This window comes from Eumetopias jubatus, unplaced genomic scaffold (assembly GCF_037043125.1).
Source record: "Eumetopias jubatus isolate StellerSeaLion01/CBP00866 unplaced genomic scaffold, mEumJub1_p1.0 scaffold_13, whole genome shotgun sequence".
NCBI lineage: Eukaryota > Metazoa > Chordata > Mammalia > Carnivora > Otariidae > Eumetopias > Eumetopias jubatus.
This window is the reverse complement of record NW_028274819.1, coordinates 6,056,915-6,076,301: the sequence shown is the minus strand read 5'-3', so window position 1 is coordinate 6,076,301 and position 19,387 is coordinate 6,056,915. Positions and strand designations below refer to the sequence as shown.

The following is a 19,387-nucleotide window of genomic DNA, read 5'->3' as shown; positions in this document are numbered from 1 at the left end:
AGCAGAATAGTGTCCTACTGCTGGTGTAGTTATACACATATGCATGGATAATATATGCATACATGCTCATATGTGCATAGGCTCTCTCTGAACTAGTTCATACAATAGCCTATGAGGCATTACATAATCTAACCTGCTCCTTCGCATCTTATGACGGCTCTGACTCCTCTCCCCCCCCTTGCTCTGTTCCACCTGCACTGGCCACCTTGCTTTTCTGGAACACTCCATGCACCTGCCTGCCTTAGGGCTTTGTAGTGGGTGTTGAGGAAGTTACCCTCAATGTCCACAGGGCTCACTTCTCCTCTCCTTCAGGCCTTTGCTCAAACCTTCCCTTCCCAGTGAGGCCTGCACTGACCACCCTAATTAAAACAACATCCCTCAGCCTTTGTTTCCTTACTTACTCTCCTTTTTCTTTTGTCCGTAGTATTCACCACCTTCTAGCATTCTATTTTTCAGTGTGCTTGGGTACTATGTTTATGGCTTATGGTCGTTTCTCCTGAGTAATGCAGATGTTTACAGTTCCCCATGGAGGGGAACTGAGGTATGGGAGGTTGAGACAGGAAGGAGACTTCCTTTTCAATATATACCCTTGTGTTCTCTGTACCATGTGCTTGTGTTAACTGGTAAAAATGTAATACAAATTTTTAGCTCTACCAACAGGATCCTAGAAGTGGTAGTGACAACCTGGACCCAACCCCTTCATCTTATGATGGTCCAGGGGCCGAGCAGTTAGGGAATTTGCCTGAGGTTACAAAGCAGGATTTAAATCCGTATCTCCTAACTCCAGAGCCCTACTAGCTCTTAAGCATCATGTCATAGAACCTCTTGATTTGGGACTCTAATCAGCCAACTTGAATGTAGTGTGATAAATGCTAAGCTGAGGGGTTCCAAAGGTGAAGGTTTCCCTCTGTCTGACATTTACCATTACGATGAACTCCAACAGATGGTCTCAGTTTTTTGGATGTATGAGATTTTGGCTGCAGTGTGCATGGCTTGAAATAAATGGGAATACTGGGTTTCTGGGCTTGGGGATTCTTTTATGAGCACTTTGTAGTCAAAATAAAGTATTAATCTCAGTCCCTTGGTAGTTGGAAGCACAATGTTCCCAAATCCTGCACTCCCAGATAATTTGTCTTCTGAAGCAGTCAAGAGGTCTGGAGGATCTGCCAGGTGTTTGGGGGTTAGGGAGGGATGGGAGGGCACTTGGCCTTGTCACAGAGTAACAGGAGTATTCCCAGGAGTTATTAAAGGCTCGCCGCTGAGCTTCTTGAACAGCCTTGGCTGGTGGGAGGCCTTCTGCCCCTGGGTCAGGTGGCGGACCCGTTGCCTCTGCTGTAGCCGGTAGAGCATCTCCACCTTGTCATGCTTCATCTTGTCCAGGTATCGCCGCCCCTTGAAGGTCACTGGCTCCCCAAAGATTAATTCAATCTCCTCCAGGAGGGAAGCCAAAGGAGCCTGCACTAGATTGATCTTCCTGTGTAGATGGCTGCGGAACTGATTCTCCTCCAGGAAGCGACTCAGGCCCATGTCAGTCTTCTGGAAGAAGCGGTTGGGGTCAGAGGCTTGTCGCTCAAACCATTCTAGTCTCCCCAGCAACATCTCCCGCAGCTGAATGGGCTTCAGGGTTTGCTCCCAGGCACTCACCAATGAAGGCAGCTGCCTCAGACGGGCGTTGGAGCTGTACTTGATGGCCAAGTCCAGTCGGTCCTTGTGGGGGACCTCAAGCATGGACCACAGGCGCTCCAGACGCTTCTGCAGGCTCAGGATTTTGTAGGGTTCTCCCAGGAGGCTGATTCTCTTACTTCCCAGGCTGTGCCCTAGCACTGTGTTCCAATCCCACTCTCCTGGCACAAAGTCTGGCTCTTCATCTTCCAGCAAGGGAGGTGGGTACTGAATCTTTAGGGACTCTCTGACAGGGGCTATGGTCTCCACAGGAACCTCCTCTTCATACATTTGGAAGATGACATGGAGGAAATCTGTCTCCTGGCTGGTGAGGTACTTGAAGTAGTCATCCACAGACAAGGTGGTTTTCCACCAGTTCATCCATGAGATTTTGTTGGACCACTTCTCCCAGCCTTTGCTTGCTTGTAGTGATGTGAGGGAGGCTGCCTTATCATAGGACTGTAAAATGTTTGCTCCCTGGGAATAAAGCCCAGCTAACTTGGGATTGATGATGTGATACTGTTTTTCTTGATGTAGAAAGGCTGAGGACAGGAAGGCTGACCAGTCTTTATTGGCTGCAGGCTCAACCAGGGATCCCTGGTCAAAAGAGAAGTGGTCAAGAGAGACACGGCTCATCAACTCCTTGTAGACCTCTCTGATGTTATTGCCAACAAAGCAATCAATATCCATTTCCTCGATAAGTTTGGGTTCTAGTTCACCGGCCAGGTGGTTGTATAGGACTCCGGCCCCGTCAACGTGGAAGGAGTCCAGAAAGTTTCTCTCAGAGATCTGCACAGCAGCTGCCTGTACCACTGCCTGATTTCTTAGCTTCAAAGTAACAGTCACTGGCTGTGGTTGAAGTAGAAAGGATTTGGGGCACTGGAGTCCCCACTGCCCAGTGGCTTCTTCTTCTTCGAGGCTCTTCAACATTCTCTGCAGTTCCTGCATGCGATGTGCTGCAGCTGGGCGGCGGGTCAGGGCCCCCAGGAGTGGGGGTAGGCCTGAGTCCAGTGGTGAGTAGTGAGTCCTCTCCAATTTCATGTTCTTCATCATCTGCTTCAGGTCCTCAGCCACTGTGTCCCCTGCCAGCTTTGTTTTGCTTTCTGGAACCAGGACCAGTGGGGTTAAGGGGCGAGGGGGGAGTGGAGGAAGGCCCAACTCATCTGCTAGCTTCCAGCCCTTACACAGAGAGGGCATGGAATGGCTCCTCTGGAGCTGGGAGTAGAGGGGCAAGTGGGGCGAGGTGGAGGGAGCCCTGCTGGTGGGAGTCACAGAGTACTTGGGCAGTGACACAATCTGTGCAGAACTGAAATTGCTCTCTCTCTTCTTCTGCATAGAGGACAGCCATTGGAGAGGCTTTTTCCTCTTCGGCTGAGGGATGGACTTCAATTCCTTCACCGGATCCAGTTCAGGCTCACTGAGAAACTCCCGCGGGCGGCTGAGTTGGATGAGGTAGTTTAGGGTGAGGTTGCTGCTTGGTATTTGGGCGAAGCTGGTGCTATGAAGCCATGGGATAGGGTAAAGCCTGAAAGCCCCAGTAGGGCCTACTGGGCGCAGCTTATGCATGCCACTGTGGGCTTGTTCTACTTTCAGCAGGGTGAGGAAGTCGGCGAGCAGGCAACGGTAGACCTCAGGGCTGGTGAGAAAGATTGTGCAGTCCCTGGCGAGGCTGGCGGTCAAACGGGTGAGTGTGGCTGATTCAGTGAAGACACCTCTGCGGGTCGACATGGTCTTCAGCAGGTGCAGGTAGCGTAAGAATAGCTGCTCGCTGCTGAGCAGTACGTAGGCCAGGAGCCGTTTCCGCAGTCTCTGGTTGTTCAAGTGGCTCAGACTAGGTTCTGTGGGAGGCTCCTGCCAGCTGCACTTCAGCTCGTCCAGGATGACCTCAGTGAAACGGAGTCGGCTTTCGGTAGGCACGCGCACCGACAGCCCACTGCGGGCCAGCCGCTTGGTCACTTGGCTGCACAGCGACGCCACCGTCAGCCGGGAGACGGGCAAGGGCAAAAGCATCGGCACCTCCGGCGGGAGGTGCTTTTGAGAGTCTGGGCGCGTCACCTTGCGGGGGAAGAGCGACAGCGGGCCCAGCAACCGGTGGTAAAACCGCTGAAGCTCGGGCTCTGGTTTATAGGGCTCCATTTTCGCCCTGGAGGCGCGGGAGGTCTGGGCAAAAGTGGCCAAGCGCTTACTAAGGCAACCAGGGACCGAGCGCGCCTGCGCAGCCAGTACCGTCCAACGCGTGACGTCGGAGGGCGGGCCTGACGTGCGCGCGTACCAGGAGGCGGGGCAAAGTGTGGCTTCCGAAGCTCCGCCTCCCCGCGACGCAGTTAGGGGTTTGCGCCTCTGCGCCGGAGCAGTGCAGGTCCAACGGGTGGTGGCTGGGTCCGAGATGGCTTCGGACTCCGGGGACCGCGGGACCGCCTGCACGGTGAGGGTCGAGGCCTCGTGTGGGAGCCTCTCTGGGCAGAGAGCCTCGGCCCCTGGGGTGATTGTTAACGCAGAAAAAGGGGAAGGAGTAGGCACCTGGGGCAGGGCCTGGGGCCTCCGCGGGAAACGGGTGCGAGACTAGCAGGGCCCTTGGCGTTAACGTTGGGGGTTTGGTCTTGGACCGATCACGACTGATAAGGAGGGCGCTTGAGAAGGGGTCACGTGAGGGCGTTTCCCCAGGCCTTAGGGGTGGTCATAGGGGTGGTCGTAGTAGTGAAACAAGAGTCACGCAAGAGGGGTCCCCGACTCTCATCAGCCAGTCCCTGCCGCCCTTGCAGCTGGAGTTCACAGTGCAGATGACCTGTCAGAGCTGCGTGGACGCGGTGCGCACTTCCCTGCAAGGGGTGGCAGGTAAGAGCCAGAAAAACTTGTGCGGACAGACTGGAGGCCTCTAGAAGGAGCCGGCAAATCTCTTAGAACAACAACACTACTCCCATTTATAGATGTAGAAATTGAAACCCAGAGATGGGAAGGAATGTCCTCAGAGTCACGTAGAGACCCAGAGGCAGAGCCTGGAGTACCGATCTCAAGCCTGCCCTGCCAGAGCCCTCTACAGGCTCTGACACACTGGTATCTTAATCTTAGGTGCCCAGGGAATGAGGAGCTAGGCTGAGCATAGATAGCCCCACCTACAGAGGGGGTTCCCTGGATAGCAGGCAGCTCTTGCTTGCGAAACTGCATAATCTTGACAAAACAAACAGCAGCCCTGGCCATGTTCCATCCTATGCAGCTCCCAATTTTTATAAGCCAGCTAACTGGTCTGGAGGTGACCTTGCACAATCAAGAAATATCTGAGAAGGCAGAGCCACCAGCACGGCGCTGGGAACTGCTTGCCTTTGATTCTGTTAAATGTTCGTCCAGTCATTCAGCAGGTATGGACCAGACCCTGGGGACTTTTTAGGGAGAAGTGTTCACACATGTTTCAGACACAGTCCCTGCCCTCAGGTAAGGATGAGCATGCAAGCGTTGCTCATGGAAGAGCAGTTCTGGGAAGAGATAAGATGGGTTCTGAGCTGGGACAGTGGTAGCGCTTGGCCGGTACAGGGCAGTAATAGTGGATAGGGGTATGTGCCCTAGAGTCAGACTGTTTGCCTTCAATCCCTTCTTTGCCACTTAGCGGCACTTAGGCTTCATGCATGGTTACTACTTTTGCCTGTTTCTTCAGCGTTTAAATGGGCATGATAATAGAAGCTACTCCGGAGGATTGTCACAAAGAGTAAGTTGGTTAATACATGTAAAGCACTTTAGAAAAATCTTTGGCATGCAGTGAGAGCTCACTAAATCTTAGAAGTTATGAGAGGAAGGGCTTACAGGTGGCAATCTGATTGGGCAGAAGCATTTGGGGACAGATACTGAAGCAGAGCGACAGAGAGAGAGAGAGAGAGAGAGAAATTTGCCCTCTCCAGGAGGCCTGGGGCTTGGGGAAGAGGGTTCTGCTCCTCTAGGAATAAGTGGGAGGAGCTAGCTTCTAGCCCAAGGCCCACTTCCTCGAACCCTTATCACACACCCTAGAGTTCCCTGTGGCCTTATGTTTTCTTTCTTACTGGGCTTTGAGCTAAGCAAGGGCTGGCCTGGGCACACTGCACCAGCCGCACTGAATCTTGCTCAGCTGGGGAGCCAGCCTTCTTGGTTCAGGTGCAGTTCAAGAGTTCAGGAAGTGCATAGTTATGGGGAGCTGCCCCAGTGGGCTCTCCCACTTGAGGAGCAGAGAATCAGACCCCAGGACGGGAACCACCTGCGTGGAAGTCAGTCCATCAGAAAGTCTTGTCTGCTCTGTATCTAAAATCAGAATTCAGCCTCTCTTTTTCCATACTTTGGCCATCACACGAATCCAAGCCACCTTCCTTCTCCCTGACCCACACACAAACCTCATCTTTGGGCTTCCTGTTGCCTCTGTTGCCCCCTCCAATAGCTTTTCCATACAGAAGCTAAAGTGATTTTATAAAATTATACCTTAGATACTATCACTGCCCTGCTCATTTAGGCCTTCAGTAACCCTCTTAGGTAGGTAGTAGTAGTATCTCCTTTTGCAGATGAAGCAGCTGACTAGAAAACTCAACAGAAAGGTTGAGTAACTTGTCCAAGGCCACACAGCTAGTATGTGGCAAGCAGACTCCGGATTTCAACTCCAGAGTCCACACTCTCAGCCGCTGTACACTGTGCCTTCTCCCAATGGCCTCCCAGTGCATTAAAATTAAAATCCAGATTCTTTCCCGTTGGGCCTTGCTTGACTGGTCTCCACCTGCAGCTCCTTGTCCTACTGCCGTCTTTACTCCCGGCTTCAGCCACATGGGCCTTCTCTTCTTAGAACATGTCAGTGTCCTGCCCATGCTGTTCTCTCTGTTGGAAGGCCCTTACCTGACTACATCCAGGCCTTGGCTTAGAGGCTCAGAGAAACCTTCCTTGACCAGCCTCAGTGGCTTGGCCCCCCATTTGTTCCCTAACACCCGTTTCATTGATCACACCTTTCACTCTCTGCATCTCTCTTGTGTGATTATTTGACATTTGTATCCCTGCATTGGAACGCATGCTATTTCATGGGGCACAGATGTTGCCCGACTTGTTCCCTGCTCTGCTTCCACGGCCTGGAACGCTGCCTGTGATAGGTGCTTAGTGTCTGCTTGTTAAATGAGGCGAGCAAAGTTTCTTGCACTGTGTGCTTCACTGGGCCCTGGGAGCCTCCAGAAATCAGCCTCGAGGGCTCAACCTTACCTTCTATGGGGCGAGGGGACTGAGCATCAGCTTGGGGGTTTGACAGGCTGCCTTCCAAGCTTTGTGACCTCAAGCCAGGTGTGTCACCGTCTAGCCTCGTTTCCTCACCTGTCAGATGAGGACAGTATCATCATTCTGATGTGTGTAAGGCAGAGCACAGCTCTTGGCATCCCCTGGAGGCTCAGACCACAAGAGTTCCCCCATCCTCCCTGTACCCCCTTTGCAGCCATGGACATCCAGAGGCATCTCTAGGTGGACCCAGAGATCCTGATGCTCCACAGGCTGCCTGGTGGCACAGGATAAAATTTTGTGTGAAGTGAGGGCCAGTTTGGTAACCTGGGGGGTTTCTTCTCACAGAATACCCTGTACTTGGGGGGGGGGTGGCTGCGTGTGTTCCTCTGATGTCTTACAAATTCTGCCCCTCCCCCGACAGTGTCCCTGCCGCCCCCGCAGGGGGTCTGGAGAAACCAGCCTGTGAGAGCTTTTGTAACCACACGCCACATATTCCTCTCTGGGGTGCTGCCTCTCCCTAATCGCCCAGTTTTGCCCCCTTTTGAGCCGGAAGGAATCTGAACAGCTAGAGTACCTTGCCCGTACCCTGGGGGTTGTTACTCCTGTCTCTGCCTGATGGTTAATCCAGGCATAGCCTGGCTTCTCCTGCACCCTCTGAGTTCCCTGAGGACAAGGACCAATGCTTTTCCTGACCCTGGCCTTCTCCAAGCCCAGCACACATTTGTTGAGAGAATACGGAGGAGGGAAACCAAAGAGGAAGGGGACACCAACAATCATTGTAGCCTTCGGTTCACAGAGCACCATCTCAACAGCGTCAATTGGCTTATTTAACCTTTGTCTTCTGGACTGCCCACAGCTCCCCTGGGCTTTACCCTGCAGAGCAACAAACACTAAGATCAAAGAGAGAATGGTGTAAGCCCTGCAGGTGAGAGCAGCAGCATTGTTCTCAATCCATCCCCTGTGCACTGGCTAAGGGTTGGAGAGTTCTCGTAAAAGGTTTGGGAGCCCTGAATAGCTGAATGAAAGAGAAGCCCCTTCTCTTCCTTCTCTGAGTTGGCTCGGTGGCCCCCAAAGCCAAGCGTGTGTCAGAATCATCCCGTAGTCTCTGTGCACACAGGATGATGTTGGGGATTTGGCAGGCAATTGAGACATACTAACTTTTGAACCTGACCCTTATGGACCACACAGAGCTCCCACACTCACAGAGGATTGTAATCAGTGCAGCGTGAGTTACTCAGGGGAAGAGGGAGCTGCTACAGGAGGACAGAGGAGGGGGGTCCCAACCCAGCCTGGAGGGTGGGGGCTGCTGCTCAGGGTGAGCAGTGTCCAGGTAGGCGCCAGAGCTAGGCTGCCTGAGATGAATTCCCAGTTCCACAATTTACTACACGGCCTTTGAGCAAGGTTCTTAAATCTCTCTGTGCCTCAGTTTTCTCATCTGTAATACAGGGATAATAGAACCCACCTCACAGGGTTACTTGAGTGTCTAATGAGCTAATATGGGTAAAGTACAAAAAAACCCCACAGTGCACTTATGGTTGATGTGAGCTCTCACGATGATGGTGATTGATAGCTCACCTCTCTTTTTTGATGTGTATAACAGCTTTATTGACATATAATTCAAATATCATAAAATAGTCCCATTTTAAGTGTACGGTTCAATGGTTTTTAATATGTTCAGCGTTGTATGGCCATCACCATTACCACTGGTACATTTCAGCCCCTCATGAAGGAATTGTGCCCTTTAACTATCAGCCTCCTATTCCCCCACCTCCTAATCTACTCTATATCTCTGTAGGTTTCCCTGTTTTGGACATTTCATCCATAATGGCATCACCTACCATTTGGGCTTTTGTGACTGGCGCTCACTTAACATCACATTTTCAGGGGGCTTCCCTGTGGTAGCATTATGAGCAATTCATTTCCTTTTATCTTTTTTTTTTAAGATTTTATTTATTTATTCATGAGAGACAGAGGGAGAGAGAGATGGAGAGAGAGAGAGAGAAGCAGAGGGAGAGGCAGGCTCCCAAGGAGTAGGGAGCCCGATGCGGGACTCGATCCCAGGACCCTGGGATCATGACCTGAGCCGAAGGCAGATGCTTAACCATCTGAGCCACCCAGGCGCTCTCCCTTTTATCTTTTTATGGCTGAGAAATAATGGATACACATTTTCTTCCACTGATGGGCATTTGGGTTATTTTCACCTTTTGGCTATCATGAGTAATGGACTATTTATTGATGGCCTGCTTTTATAAAAACATCTTAAAACACTTATCTATGTTTCTTAAGTTATAAAGAATGCCTCGCACGTAATAAGGACAGACAACACTCCTGGGGGTAAGGAGGCCTTATCCCCACTTTATTTATAAAAATACAGACTCAGAGAGGATGAGGGCTTCACACAGCCAGAAGGCAGCTTCCGAGCTTACCTCCAGCCATGGGAGGGTTGGTGAAGATGAGGGTGGGGGATGACCTTATGTTTCTTCCTTGCTCCCAGCGCAGGGGTGTCCGCCCTCCACTGCCTTCTCCCCTCTCTCTCCTTCTAGGTGTCCAGGGTGTGGAAGTGCAGTTGGAGAACCAGATGGTCCTGGTGCAGACTACCCTGCCCAGCCAAGAGGTGCAGGCCCTTCTGGAAGGCACAGGGCGGCAGGCGGTGCTCAAGGGCATGGGCAGTGGCCTTTTGCGTGAGTAGCCACTATGGCCCTGGCCTTGGCCTCTCTGGGAGGGAGGTGGCCTGGAGCTGGTACACGTATAAACCATAGGATTTGGGGGTTTGGGGTTCGAGTGGCTTTGGGGAAGGCATGCAAGTTATGTGGAGCTCTCTCCCTGCCCTTCCTGAGCTGATGGAGGTGTGGGGCTAGCCAAGGTGGTGAGCCAGCCTGGGGATCTGATACCTTACAGAGAATCTGGGGGCAGCAGTTGCCATTCTGGAGGGTCCTGGTCCTGTGCAAGGGGTGGTGCGCTTCCTGCAGCTGAGCCCTGAACGCTGCCTCATCGAGGGGACCATTGATGGCCTGGAGCCTGGGCTGCATGGACTCCATGTCCATCAGTTTGGGGACCTCACAGGGAACTGCAACAGGTGAGTCACCTGTAACCTCCCCCACGGCATCTTCATCCCCCCACTCGTGCATCCACAATTGCTGGGGCTGTATTCAGCCACCTGCACACATTTTCACACTTGGTCCTCACAAGTACCGTGAGGCGTATACACCCAGGCCCAGTCTACAGATGAGTAAATGGAGGCTCAGAGGGTTAAAGGACTTGTCAGAGGCCCCAGGGCACATGAATGGTGGGGTGGGATTTGAATCCAAATCTGACCTTAACATTCCTATTCGTAGCCTCTTATTGCCTCTCAAGTGGCAGTGACTCCTAGACACAGAAGGGCAGGTCCCTGTGCCATGGTGTTTGTCGTGCTGTGATGCACTTAGTTGATTCCTCATCTGTGTCTCCCCTGAAAGCTTACTGAGGGCAGGACCTACATCTGATTCTTGGTGCCCTCACCCCAAAGCCTGGCACAGAGTGAGTCTGTTTGTTGAATGAGTGAGTGAGCAAGTGAAATAAATAGGGTTTAGGGGCGCCTGGGTGGCTCAGTTGTTGAGCGTCTGCCTTCGGCTCAGGTCATGATCCCAGGGTCCTGGGATCGAGCCCCGCATCGGGCTCCCTGCTCTGCGGGAAGCCTGTTTCTCCCTCTCCCACTCCCCCTGCTTGTGTTCCCTCTCTCGCTGTGTCTCTGTCAAATAAATAAAATCTTTAAAAAATAAATTAAATAAATTAAATAAATAAATAAATAAATAAATAAATAAATAAAAATAGGGTTAAAGTGAGAGGGTGGGTCAGCTGGCCTGGGAGCCAGTGTCTTGCTGCCCACCTGCTACCTTTTCTTCTTAGCTGTGGGGACCACTTTAACCCTGATGGAGCATCTCACGGGGGCCCTCAGGACTCTGACCGGGTAAGTATCCATCTGCGTGGATTTAGGCTATGAGAGGGCCTGAAGCCTCAGGCAAAGCAGACCGCTCCCAGGGCCTTAGCATGCGATTCCTTTTTGGTGGGGTCCCCTCGCTTTATTTTGTTCCATTTAGAAACATCAACCCTTTCTGTGGTCAAGGCCTGCCCCCCAGGAGCTCACAGTCCTGTGAGGGAGACCCCTGAGAACCCCATGGTTGCAGGGCAGAGAGGTGATCCTTGCAGGAGCCTGTAGGAGGCCCCGGGAGCCCAGAGTAAAGCATCGATCCGGCCTGAGCCCCAGGACATGGGCAGTGGGAGGAAGCTTCCTGGAGAAGCTGAAGGTGTGGAAGTTGAAGATCTTACTTGAACTAAAAAGGCCGTTCCTGATGGTGCAACTCCCGGCCTGGAGTTTCACTTTTCACCAGTTTCCCATCGGCAGTGAGTTGCACGCTGCCTTGGTTTTTGCTTATCTGCGTACGGCTTGTTCTGTTAGTTAACGTCACATTCTGCTGTAAGTTAACTCAGTTTTTCCCTGAGGTAAATTTAGTTATTTTTAATGTCTTAGTCCAGCATGGAATGTTTCAAACATTCCAAAGTACAGAAACTTGTCCCAAGCTCCTGTGTCCTGTGTCCCCATCACCCACTTTCAACAGTGACCAACTCTTGGTTGGTCCTGTTTCATCTACACCTCCAGCCTTTCTCTGTCATTATTTTGAAGCAAATCAAGACATCATTTCATGTAATTAAGGTAGACTTGTTTTTTAACAAGAGACGGGAAAACCAGTTCTTGTAGCCATGGGAGTAGGCTCATTGTAAAAATAGTCAGTGGTGGTCAAATAAATGTTAGTAGAGTCCTGCTGGATTCTGACCTGCAAGGTCTGGGGACTATGGAAGGCCTGCTTTTTCTTCTTCCTCCTCTTCTTCTTTTTTTTTTTTTTTTACGATTTATTTATTTGAGAGAGAGAAAGAGTGAGTGTACATGTGGGGGAGGGGCAGAGGGAGGGAGAGAATCTCAAGCAGACACCCTGGTGAGCGCCCAGCCCATTGTGGGGTTCGATCTCATGACCCTGAGATCATGACCTGAGCTGAAAGCAAGAGTCCGATGCTTAATGGACCAAGCTACCCATGTGCCCCTATGGTGCATGTTTCTTACTTCACATACCTGATTTTTTGGACGGTTCTGTGACATATCAAAGTGTTAGAAGTTTGACTCCTTTCGGGTGCCTGGGTGGCTCAGTTGGTTAAGCGACTGCCTTCGGCTCAGGTCATGATCCTGGAGTCCTGGGATCGAGTCCCACATTGGGCTCCCTGTTCAGCAGGGAGTATGCTTCTCCCTCTGACCCTCCCCCCTCTCGTGTGCTCTCTCTCTCTCTCATTCTCTCTCAAATAAATAAATAAAATCTTAAAAAAAAAAGAACTTTGACTCCTTTCCCCTTCTGCCCTGGGAAGTTGGGGAAGCCAAACAAGTTTTTGTTGGGTCCACTGTGTGGTGCTGTGGTTGTGCTCAGTGTAGCAACGATTTATTGCTATGCATCAAATACTCCAAACTTGGGGGTTTAAAACAAAGAAACATTCATCATCTCAGTTTCTCTGGAGCAGGACCCTGGGTGCAGCTTAGCTGGGGGCGTCTGGCTTAGGGTGACTGTAATCAAGGCGTTGGCTGGGGCTGCCGTCATATGAAGGCTCGTGTTGCTGTTGGCAGGTCTCAGGTCCTCCCTGGCTTTTGGCCAGAGACTTCAGTCCTTTGCCACGTGGGCCTTTTCCTAGCGCGGCTCACAACACAGCAGCTGGGCTTCCCTCAGAGCAAGTGCGTGAGAGAGGGCATCCAAGACTGAGCCAAGCCGTTGTCTTTTTGTAACCGAATCTAGCAAGTGACACTAGGTCCAGTGCATACTCAGTGGAGGCACACAAGGATGTAAGTATAAGGGAAGGTGCATCGTAGAGGCTGTCGTCCTCATTGAGCCTTGAAAGGTGCTGCACAGAAATTAAGCAGGTGAAGAACAGAGAGTGTGAATGTCAGGTACAGCGGGGAAAACTCCATAGGTAGCGCCTCCGAACCAACAAGGAGCATTTGGGAACTGGGAGCACTGCGTCTCTTGTGGAGTCGAGATCAGAGACTGCCTTGCCACCTGTGCCTTGGCCTGCTGTGGCCCTGGCCCCTCTCAGGGCAAGGAAGCAGAAGGGACTGGAGCCAGCTGCCCTACTGTCCCCAAGTCCTTGACAGAGGTGGAGGAAGACTCGAGTAACATCTGGACTGCCAAGGCCACCATGATGCCTGATGAGTTCCTTTGGGATTTCTGCATCTGCTGTTGCCCAGCAGGAAGTGAATTCAGTGTGGGGATTTACCCCAGAGCCTGGTTGTCCCTTTGCACATCTCCTAACTGATCTCCAAGGTGCCTTCTCTTCTCTCGCCTCCCCCCAGTCCTTCCTCTTCATGCACTGTGCTAGAGGGATTGCTCCAAAGCAGAGTAACCATGGCATGCCCCTGTCCACAACTGTTTTTGGCTCCCCGGTGCCTGAGGGTATATAGGCCCAGCCCAGCTGCTTGGTGTGACATTCACGTCCCTGTGGCCCAGTTCTTCCTGGCCAAGTGCAGGGGAGGGACAGGACCCTGCTGCTGGGTCATGCCTCTAAGCTGCACTGCCAGGCTGCTCGCTCCTTCAGCCCAGTCCTGAAGATGCTCCTCGGGGCTCAGTATCACCTCCCTTTCCTTCATCTTTCCTTGATCTTTCTACCAGAAAGCCTACCAGTGCAGGGTAACACAGGGTGCCAGGTGTCAGCACAGATGTCTTTCTGGAAAAGCGAATAAAGCAGAGGTGGTGCATCTTGCTGCTTGTCAGCCCCGCCACACAGTGACATACTTTGTGACCATGCCTCATAGCAAGGCTGTGTGCGTCAGCCCACACTGGCACAGCATCTGCTTTTGCCTAAAGTGTCCGGTTGGAGACAATTTATTTGCACAGAAATGGGTCTCTGTGACCTGCCAGTAAGGTCTGGTCAGCAGAAAACCTACTCCCTGCTGTATTTAGTCTGTGTTTCATAATCACTGGTCTGTTCTGTGTCTATCTCCCCACCATGCTTCGAGCTCCTTGAGGGTGGGAACGGCATGCATACCCCACCCCCATGCTGGCAGCGTATGTCTGATATAGGTGCTCGGTAGATGTGTTAGGACATTTTTATTACCTTAAAAGGGAGAAGGTAGGCAGAGCCAGTTTCTGGGGGGGGGGGGGGGACAGGCCCCCTGCTCCTTGTGTTTCTTCTCTCTGTTCCTGGAGGCTGGGAGTCAGAAAACGATGCTGGCTGCTTTCTGTGGTCAGGAAGGCAAGCCTGGCCAGCTTATGCCCAGGGGAATTAGAGACTGCCAAGGGCTAGGAGTCAACAAGAGCCTGGAGAACTGGGCTCTCAAAGCAGCAGCGACCGCTTCTGAGGCTGAGATGCAGCGAGGGCAGTAGCCTTGCAGGAGACACAGTCCGGTCCAGTGGGCATGACTTCCTAGGAAGGGAGTCGCTGTCCCGGATTTCAGTTCCCTGGAGGGAGCATCCAGTTGCCTTCCTGGTGTCATCCTAGGTCATCCCTTTATCCTACCAGACTGTACCCAGAGGAGGACATTGGTACTTTTGGGAAGGGGGATCAGATCCTGGGAAGCCAGAAGCTAGCAGCTGTGCCCCATGTGCCCCTCTTTTCGCCCCTCGGTCTCATTGCAGCACCGTGGAGACTTGGGGAACGTCCACGCTGATGCTGATGGCCGAGCCAGCTTCAGGATAGAGGATGAGCAGCTGAAGGTACGGTGGAAAAGAAGGTGGGGACCTCTTCTAACAGGGTCGACTGTCTGAGGCTGTTATGTGCCCTCAAAGGTATGGGATGTGATCGGCCGAAGCCTGGTCATCGATGAGGGAGAAGACGACCTGGGCCGGGGTGGCCATCCCTTATCCAAGGTCACGGGGAACTCAGGAGAGAGGTGAGTGATGCCACCCCCAGCAGGAGGCTGTGCTTGGCCAGTGGTGCGTGGTCAACCCTGGCGGAGCCCAGACGAGTGCCCAGGGCCCACTCCTGACCACCCGTTCTTCCTCAGGTTGGCCTGTGGCATCATTGCACGCTCTGCTGGCCTCTTCCAGAACCCCAAGCAGATCTGCTCCTGCGATGGCCTCACCATCTGGGAGGAGCGAGGCCGGCCTATCGCTGGTGAGGGACGAAAGGAGCCGGCCAAGCCCCCTGCCCACCTCTGAGCATGGCCTCAGCCTCGGGTTTATGACTGTTCCCCCAGCTGAGCACCGTCCGCTTCCAGAGAGAAGGGAGGGAGGCCCTGCTTGCCCGGCCCCAGGAGAACTCGGGTACAGGGGGTGAAGGGTCGCTGTAATGTTCCCTTGGCAAATTAAAGTTTTATTTTCATACAGAACTTTGGGTTTTGTCTGTGTCCCAGTGTCCCTTTGTGGGCTTGCTGAACACGGTCCTTCTGCCTCTCTCCTCCCTTTGAGGACCACCTGTTGGCTTTGGAGCCAAACAAAACTGGATTCAAATCTGCACACGTACTGAGGGCAGCATCCTCCTCGTCGGGGTCACAGTGCAGGAGCACAGCCGCCATGTTTCTGTCAAAGCACATCCTGCTTTAGTTTCTCCCTGTGGTTGGACCTGTAATGTGGGAATTTGGGAGCTGCAGGTGGCCCTCTGCCTTGTCAGCTGAGTATCAGAAAAAGCCTGTATGCTGAGGAGAGGGATGAGGCAGACGCACAGGAGAACCTACAAGTTGTTAGATAATGTCCGACGCCCCCGGGTGCCCACTCTGGGCCTTTCCTGAGGCCAGCTGCTTCCTGACCTGGGGGTCAGGAGATACTCCTAGATTTTCCCCATGCATCCCCTCCTCCTGCTTTTTAAATAAATTTGGCTTGAGTGGATTTTTTTTATTCACAAGTAAAAGACTTTTTTTTTTTTTAAATATTTTATTTATTTGAGAGAGAGAGAAACAGCATGAGAGGGGAGAGGATCAGAGGGAGAAGCAGGCTCCCCGCTGAGCTGGGAGCTCAATGGGGGACTCGATCCCGGGACTCTGGGATCATGACCTGAGCCGAAAGCAGTCGGCTTAACCAACTGAGCCACCCAGGCGCCCACAAGTAAAAGGCTCTTAATTAACCTAATAAGCAAAGTGCTTAGTGCAGACCCGGCACGTGGGAAGTTAAGGGAACAGTGGCTGTGCTTCTGAGGCCAAACAGGGCCCCTGGAGGCTGCCGCAGCCAAGCCCCCGTCTCACAGGGATGGCCAGTATCCAAGCACTAATGTGAGGGGCCAGGGATTCTGGGCCTCCCCACTTGTCGTTTTGCCCCCCCCCCCACCTCCCACTTGACTTTGTCAAGCTTGCTCACCCATGACAAAACTGCTTTTATAACACAGTGCGCTGTCAAAATACAAACTTTGCCCCTCACTGTGTCTGCTTGGAACTAGGCAGGTGATTTTCCAGATAGCTGGCCTTGCTAAGATGTGCCTGGCTCTTCTCCCATTCCCTAGGCCTTGCCTGTTTCTCCCTCAGGGCTGCTGGCTCTGCGTCCAGCCCTAGCTCTTGGACCCTGCTCTTTCTTGCCAGCCTATGCTGGTTGCTTTCCAGCTCCCTTGATTCCTGGGAACCAAACCCCTTTTAAGCCTGGGGTCCAGGCTGTCTTTCCCGGCCCTAGATGGTTGCAGGAGCTCCTCTTGGACTCTGCCCACAGCCAGCCCCTGACCTCCTCCCACCTTTGTTCTGGAATGACAGCTGGTTTAACCCTCTTATGGCCAAACCTCTTACCAAACCCTACCACTCTCTTTCCACTCTAAAGAATCAACATCCCCATTAGCTTTTCTCTCTTAAACTCTTAACCATGTAGGTTTTCTTTTTTTTAAAGATTGTATTTTATTTATTTATTTGAGAAAGAGAGCAGGCACAAGCAGGGGGAGAGGCAGGTTCCCCACTGAGCAGGGAGCCCAATGCGGAGCTTGATTCCAAGACCCCAAGATCATGACTGGAGCCAAAGGCAGACGCTTAACCAACTGAGCTACCCAGGCGCCCCAAGATTTTATTTTTAAGTGCTCTCTCCACCCAATGTGAGACTCGACCTTACAGCCCTGAGATCAAGAGTTGCATGATCCAGGGCGCCTGGGATCGAGCCCTGCATCGGCCTCCTTGCTCCACTGGGAGCCTGCCTCTCCCTCTCCCTCTGCTTGCTGCTCCCCCTGCTTGTGCGTGCTCGCTCTCTCTCTCTGTCTAATAAATAAATAAAATCTTAAAAAAAAAAAAAAAAGAGTTGCATGCTCCACTGACTGAGTCAGGTGCCCTTTAGCCGTGTAGTTTTGGTTTTTTATTTTATTATTATTTTTAAAGATTTTACTTTTTTTATTTATGAGAGAGAGAGAGAGAGAGAGAGGACGAGCAGAGGGAGAAGCAAGTTCCGGGCTGAGCAGGGAGCCCGATGCAGGGCTTGATCCTAGGACCTCCTAGGACCTCGGGATCATGACCCAAGACAAGGGCAGCCGCTTAACCGACTGAGCCACCCAGGCGCCCCCTAACCGTGTAGTTTTTAAACTTTGGTTTTAAACCACAGAACACGGTTCAGCCGTCTTGAAGGCCCAACTGTGAAGCAAGTGTGGAACTGCAGCTAAAGAGGCCCAGTCCTTCTTAAATTTATAACTACAGTGAAACTATTATGTTTACAAACTTAAAAAAGATTATATATGTTAGCTAAAAATCACAACCCAAAAATCAGGTTTTAGAAACTTTTTCTTTTGAAATTAGAGTAACAAAAAAATTGCCATGTGGATGAATCTTGAAAACATCCTGCTAAGTGAAAGAAGCCAGTACAAGAGCCACATATTTGTATGATTCTATTTGAAATGTCTTGAATAAGTAAATCCAGAGTCAGAAAGATTCATGGTCACCAAGGTCTAGGGCAAGGAGGGAATAGAGAGCTAATGAGTAAAGGGTTGCTTTTTTGGGGGTGATTAGAATGTTCCAGAATTAGATGGTGGTGATGGTTGCCGGACCCTGTGAATATACTAAAAACCACAGAATTGTACGTTAAAAGGGTGAATTTTATGGTATATGAATTATATCTCAATATTTTAAAATCATGTACATAAGAAAGGCAGTAGAGAGTTCACTGTTCTCTTCACCCAGCTTCTTCTAATACTAGTTTAAGTATAGTGCAGTTATCAAACCCAGTTAATTAACATTGACACAAGTCTAGTAACTAAACTGCAGATGTTCCAGATTTACGGCTAACGATCGCTTTCTGTTTTTGGATCTCATCCCGGATGGCACGTTGCTTTTAGCTGTCCTGTCTCCTTGGTCTGCAATCTGTGATGGTTTCTCCGACTTTCCTTGTCTTCACTTTCTTGGCTTGATACTTCTGATGAGTCCTGGTCAGATATTTTGTAGGTTGTCTTTCAGTTGGGTTTGTCTACATATTCTTGTGATTAGGTTGAGGTTATGTCTCTTTGGCTTGAATACCACTGAAGTGAAGTTGTGCCTTTCTCAGTACATTGTGTTGACGTATCTTATTACTGCTGTGATTTAATGGGATCACTTGGTTAGGGTGGGGTCTTCTGAGTTTCTTCACTCTAACCTTAAAATTTTTCCCTTTGCAGTTAGTAAATATCTTGCTGGGAGCTGCTGCCTGGAGACTATGTAAACGTCTCGTTTCTCATCAGACTTTTGCCTGCTGGTTTTAGCATCTAAAATAATTTTATTGGCAGGGGGCACGGCTGGTTAAGCATCGACTCAGTTTTGGCTTTGGTCGTGATCTTGGGGTTGTGAAATCAAGCCCCACCTAGGGCTCTGCACTTAGCATGAAGTCTGCTTAAGACTCTCTCTCCCTCTCCCTCTGCTCCCCACTCTGCTCCCTCCCTTTCTCTCTCTCTCTCAAATAAATCTTTAAAAAAATAATAAAAATAAGGGCACCTGTGTGGCACAGTTGGTTAAGTGTCTGACTTTTGGTTTCGGCTCAGGTCGAGATCTCAGGGTCTTGAGATCATGCCTCGCATTGGGCTCTGTGTTCAGCGTGTAGTCAGCTTAAGATTCTCTCTCTCCCTCTTCTTCTGCCCCTCCTCCACGTGTGCTCACGCTGTCTCTCTCTCTGAAATAAATAAAAATCTGGGGTGCCTGCGTGGCTCAGTTGGTTAAACATCTGCCTTTGGCTCCAGTCATGATCCCGGGGTCCTGGGATTGAGCCCCGCATCGGGCTCCCTGCTCAGTGGAGAGCCTGCTTCTCCCTCTCCCTCTGCCTGCCACTCCCCATGCTTGTGCTCTCTCTCTCCCTCTCTGTCAAATAAATAAATAAAATCTTTATAAATAAATAAATGAATAAAAAATCTTTTAAAAAATTAGGTGAATAAAAATAAATAAAATTTTAGGGGCGCCTGGGTGGCTCAGTCATTGGGCGTCTGCCTTAGGCTCAGGTCATGATCCCAGGGTCCTGGGATCGAGCCCTGCGTCGGGCTCTCTGCTCAGCGGAGAGCCTGCTTCTCCCTCTCCCACTCCCCCTGCTTGGGTTCCCTCTCTCGCTGTGTCTCTTTGTCAAAAAATAAAAATAAATAAATAAAATTTTAAAAATCA

At 51.2% G+C, this 19,387-nt stretch overlaps 2 protein-coding genes across 2 annotated transcripts; one reads left to right on the top strand and one right to left on the bottom strand.

The window, feature by feature from the left end:
- Positions 1–1,212: 1,212 nt before the first annotated feature.
- Positions 1,213–3,798, bottom strand: CCDC87 (coiled-coil domain containing 87). Its single transcript, XM_028117857.2, has one exon. The coding sequence runs from the start codon at positions 3,796–3,798 to the stop codon at positions 1,213–1,215; it is 2,586 nt and encodes an 861-aa protein (XP_027973658.1).
- A 169-nt stretch (positions 3,799–3,967) lies between these two features.
- Positions 3,968–15,208, top strand: CCS (copper chaperone for superoxide dismutase). Its single transcript, XM_028118246.1, has 8 exons — positions 3,968–4,087; positions 4,425–4,497; positions 9,414–9,551; positions 9,769–9,946; positions 10,756–10,816; positions 14,517–14,594; positions 14,667–14,770; positions 14,885–15,208. Exons 1-8 carry the CDS (start codon positions 4,049–4,051, stop codon positions 15,036–15,038), a joined length of 825 nt encoding a protein of 274 aa, XP_027974047.1. The 5' UTR covers positions 3,968–4,048; the 3' UTR covers positions 15,039–15,208.
- Positions 15,209–19,387: the final 4,179 nt, after the last annotated feature.

What these genes read in the sequence shown, in the direction of transcription:
- CCDC87 (XM_028117857.2), bottom strand. Translation starts at nt 3,798, where the DNA reads ATGGAGCCCTATAAACCAGAGCCCGAGCTTCAGCGGTTTTACCACCGG.
- CCS (XM_028118246.1), top strand. Translation starts at nt 4,049, where the DNA reads ATGGCTTCGGACTCCGGGGACCGCGGGACCGCCTGCACG. An exon ending in ACCGCGGGACCGCCTGCACG is followed by an intron (nt 4,088 to 4,424) that starts GTGAGGGTCGAG and finishes CCGCCCTTGCAG; the next exon opens with CTGGAGTTCACAGTGCAGAT. An exon ending in TTCCCTGCAAGGGGTGGCAG is followed by an intron (nt 4,498 to 9,413) that starts GTAAGAGCCAGA and finishes CTCTCCTTCTAG; the next exon opens with GTGTCCAGGGTGTGGAAGTG.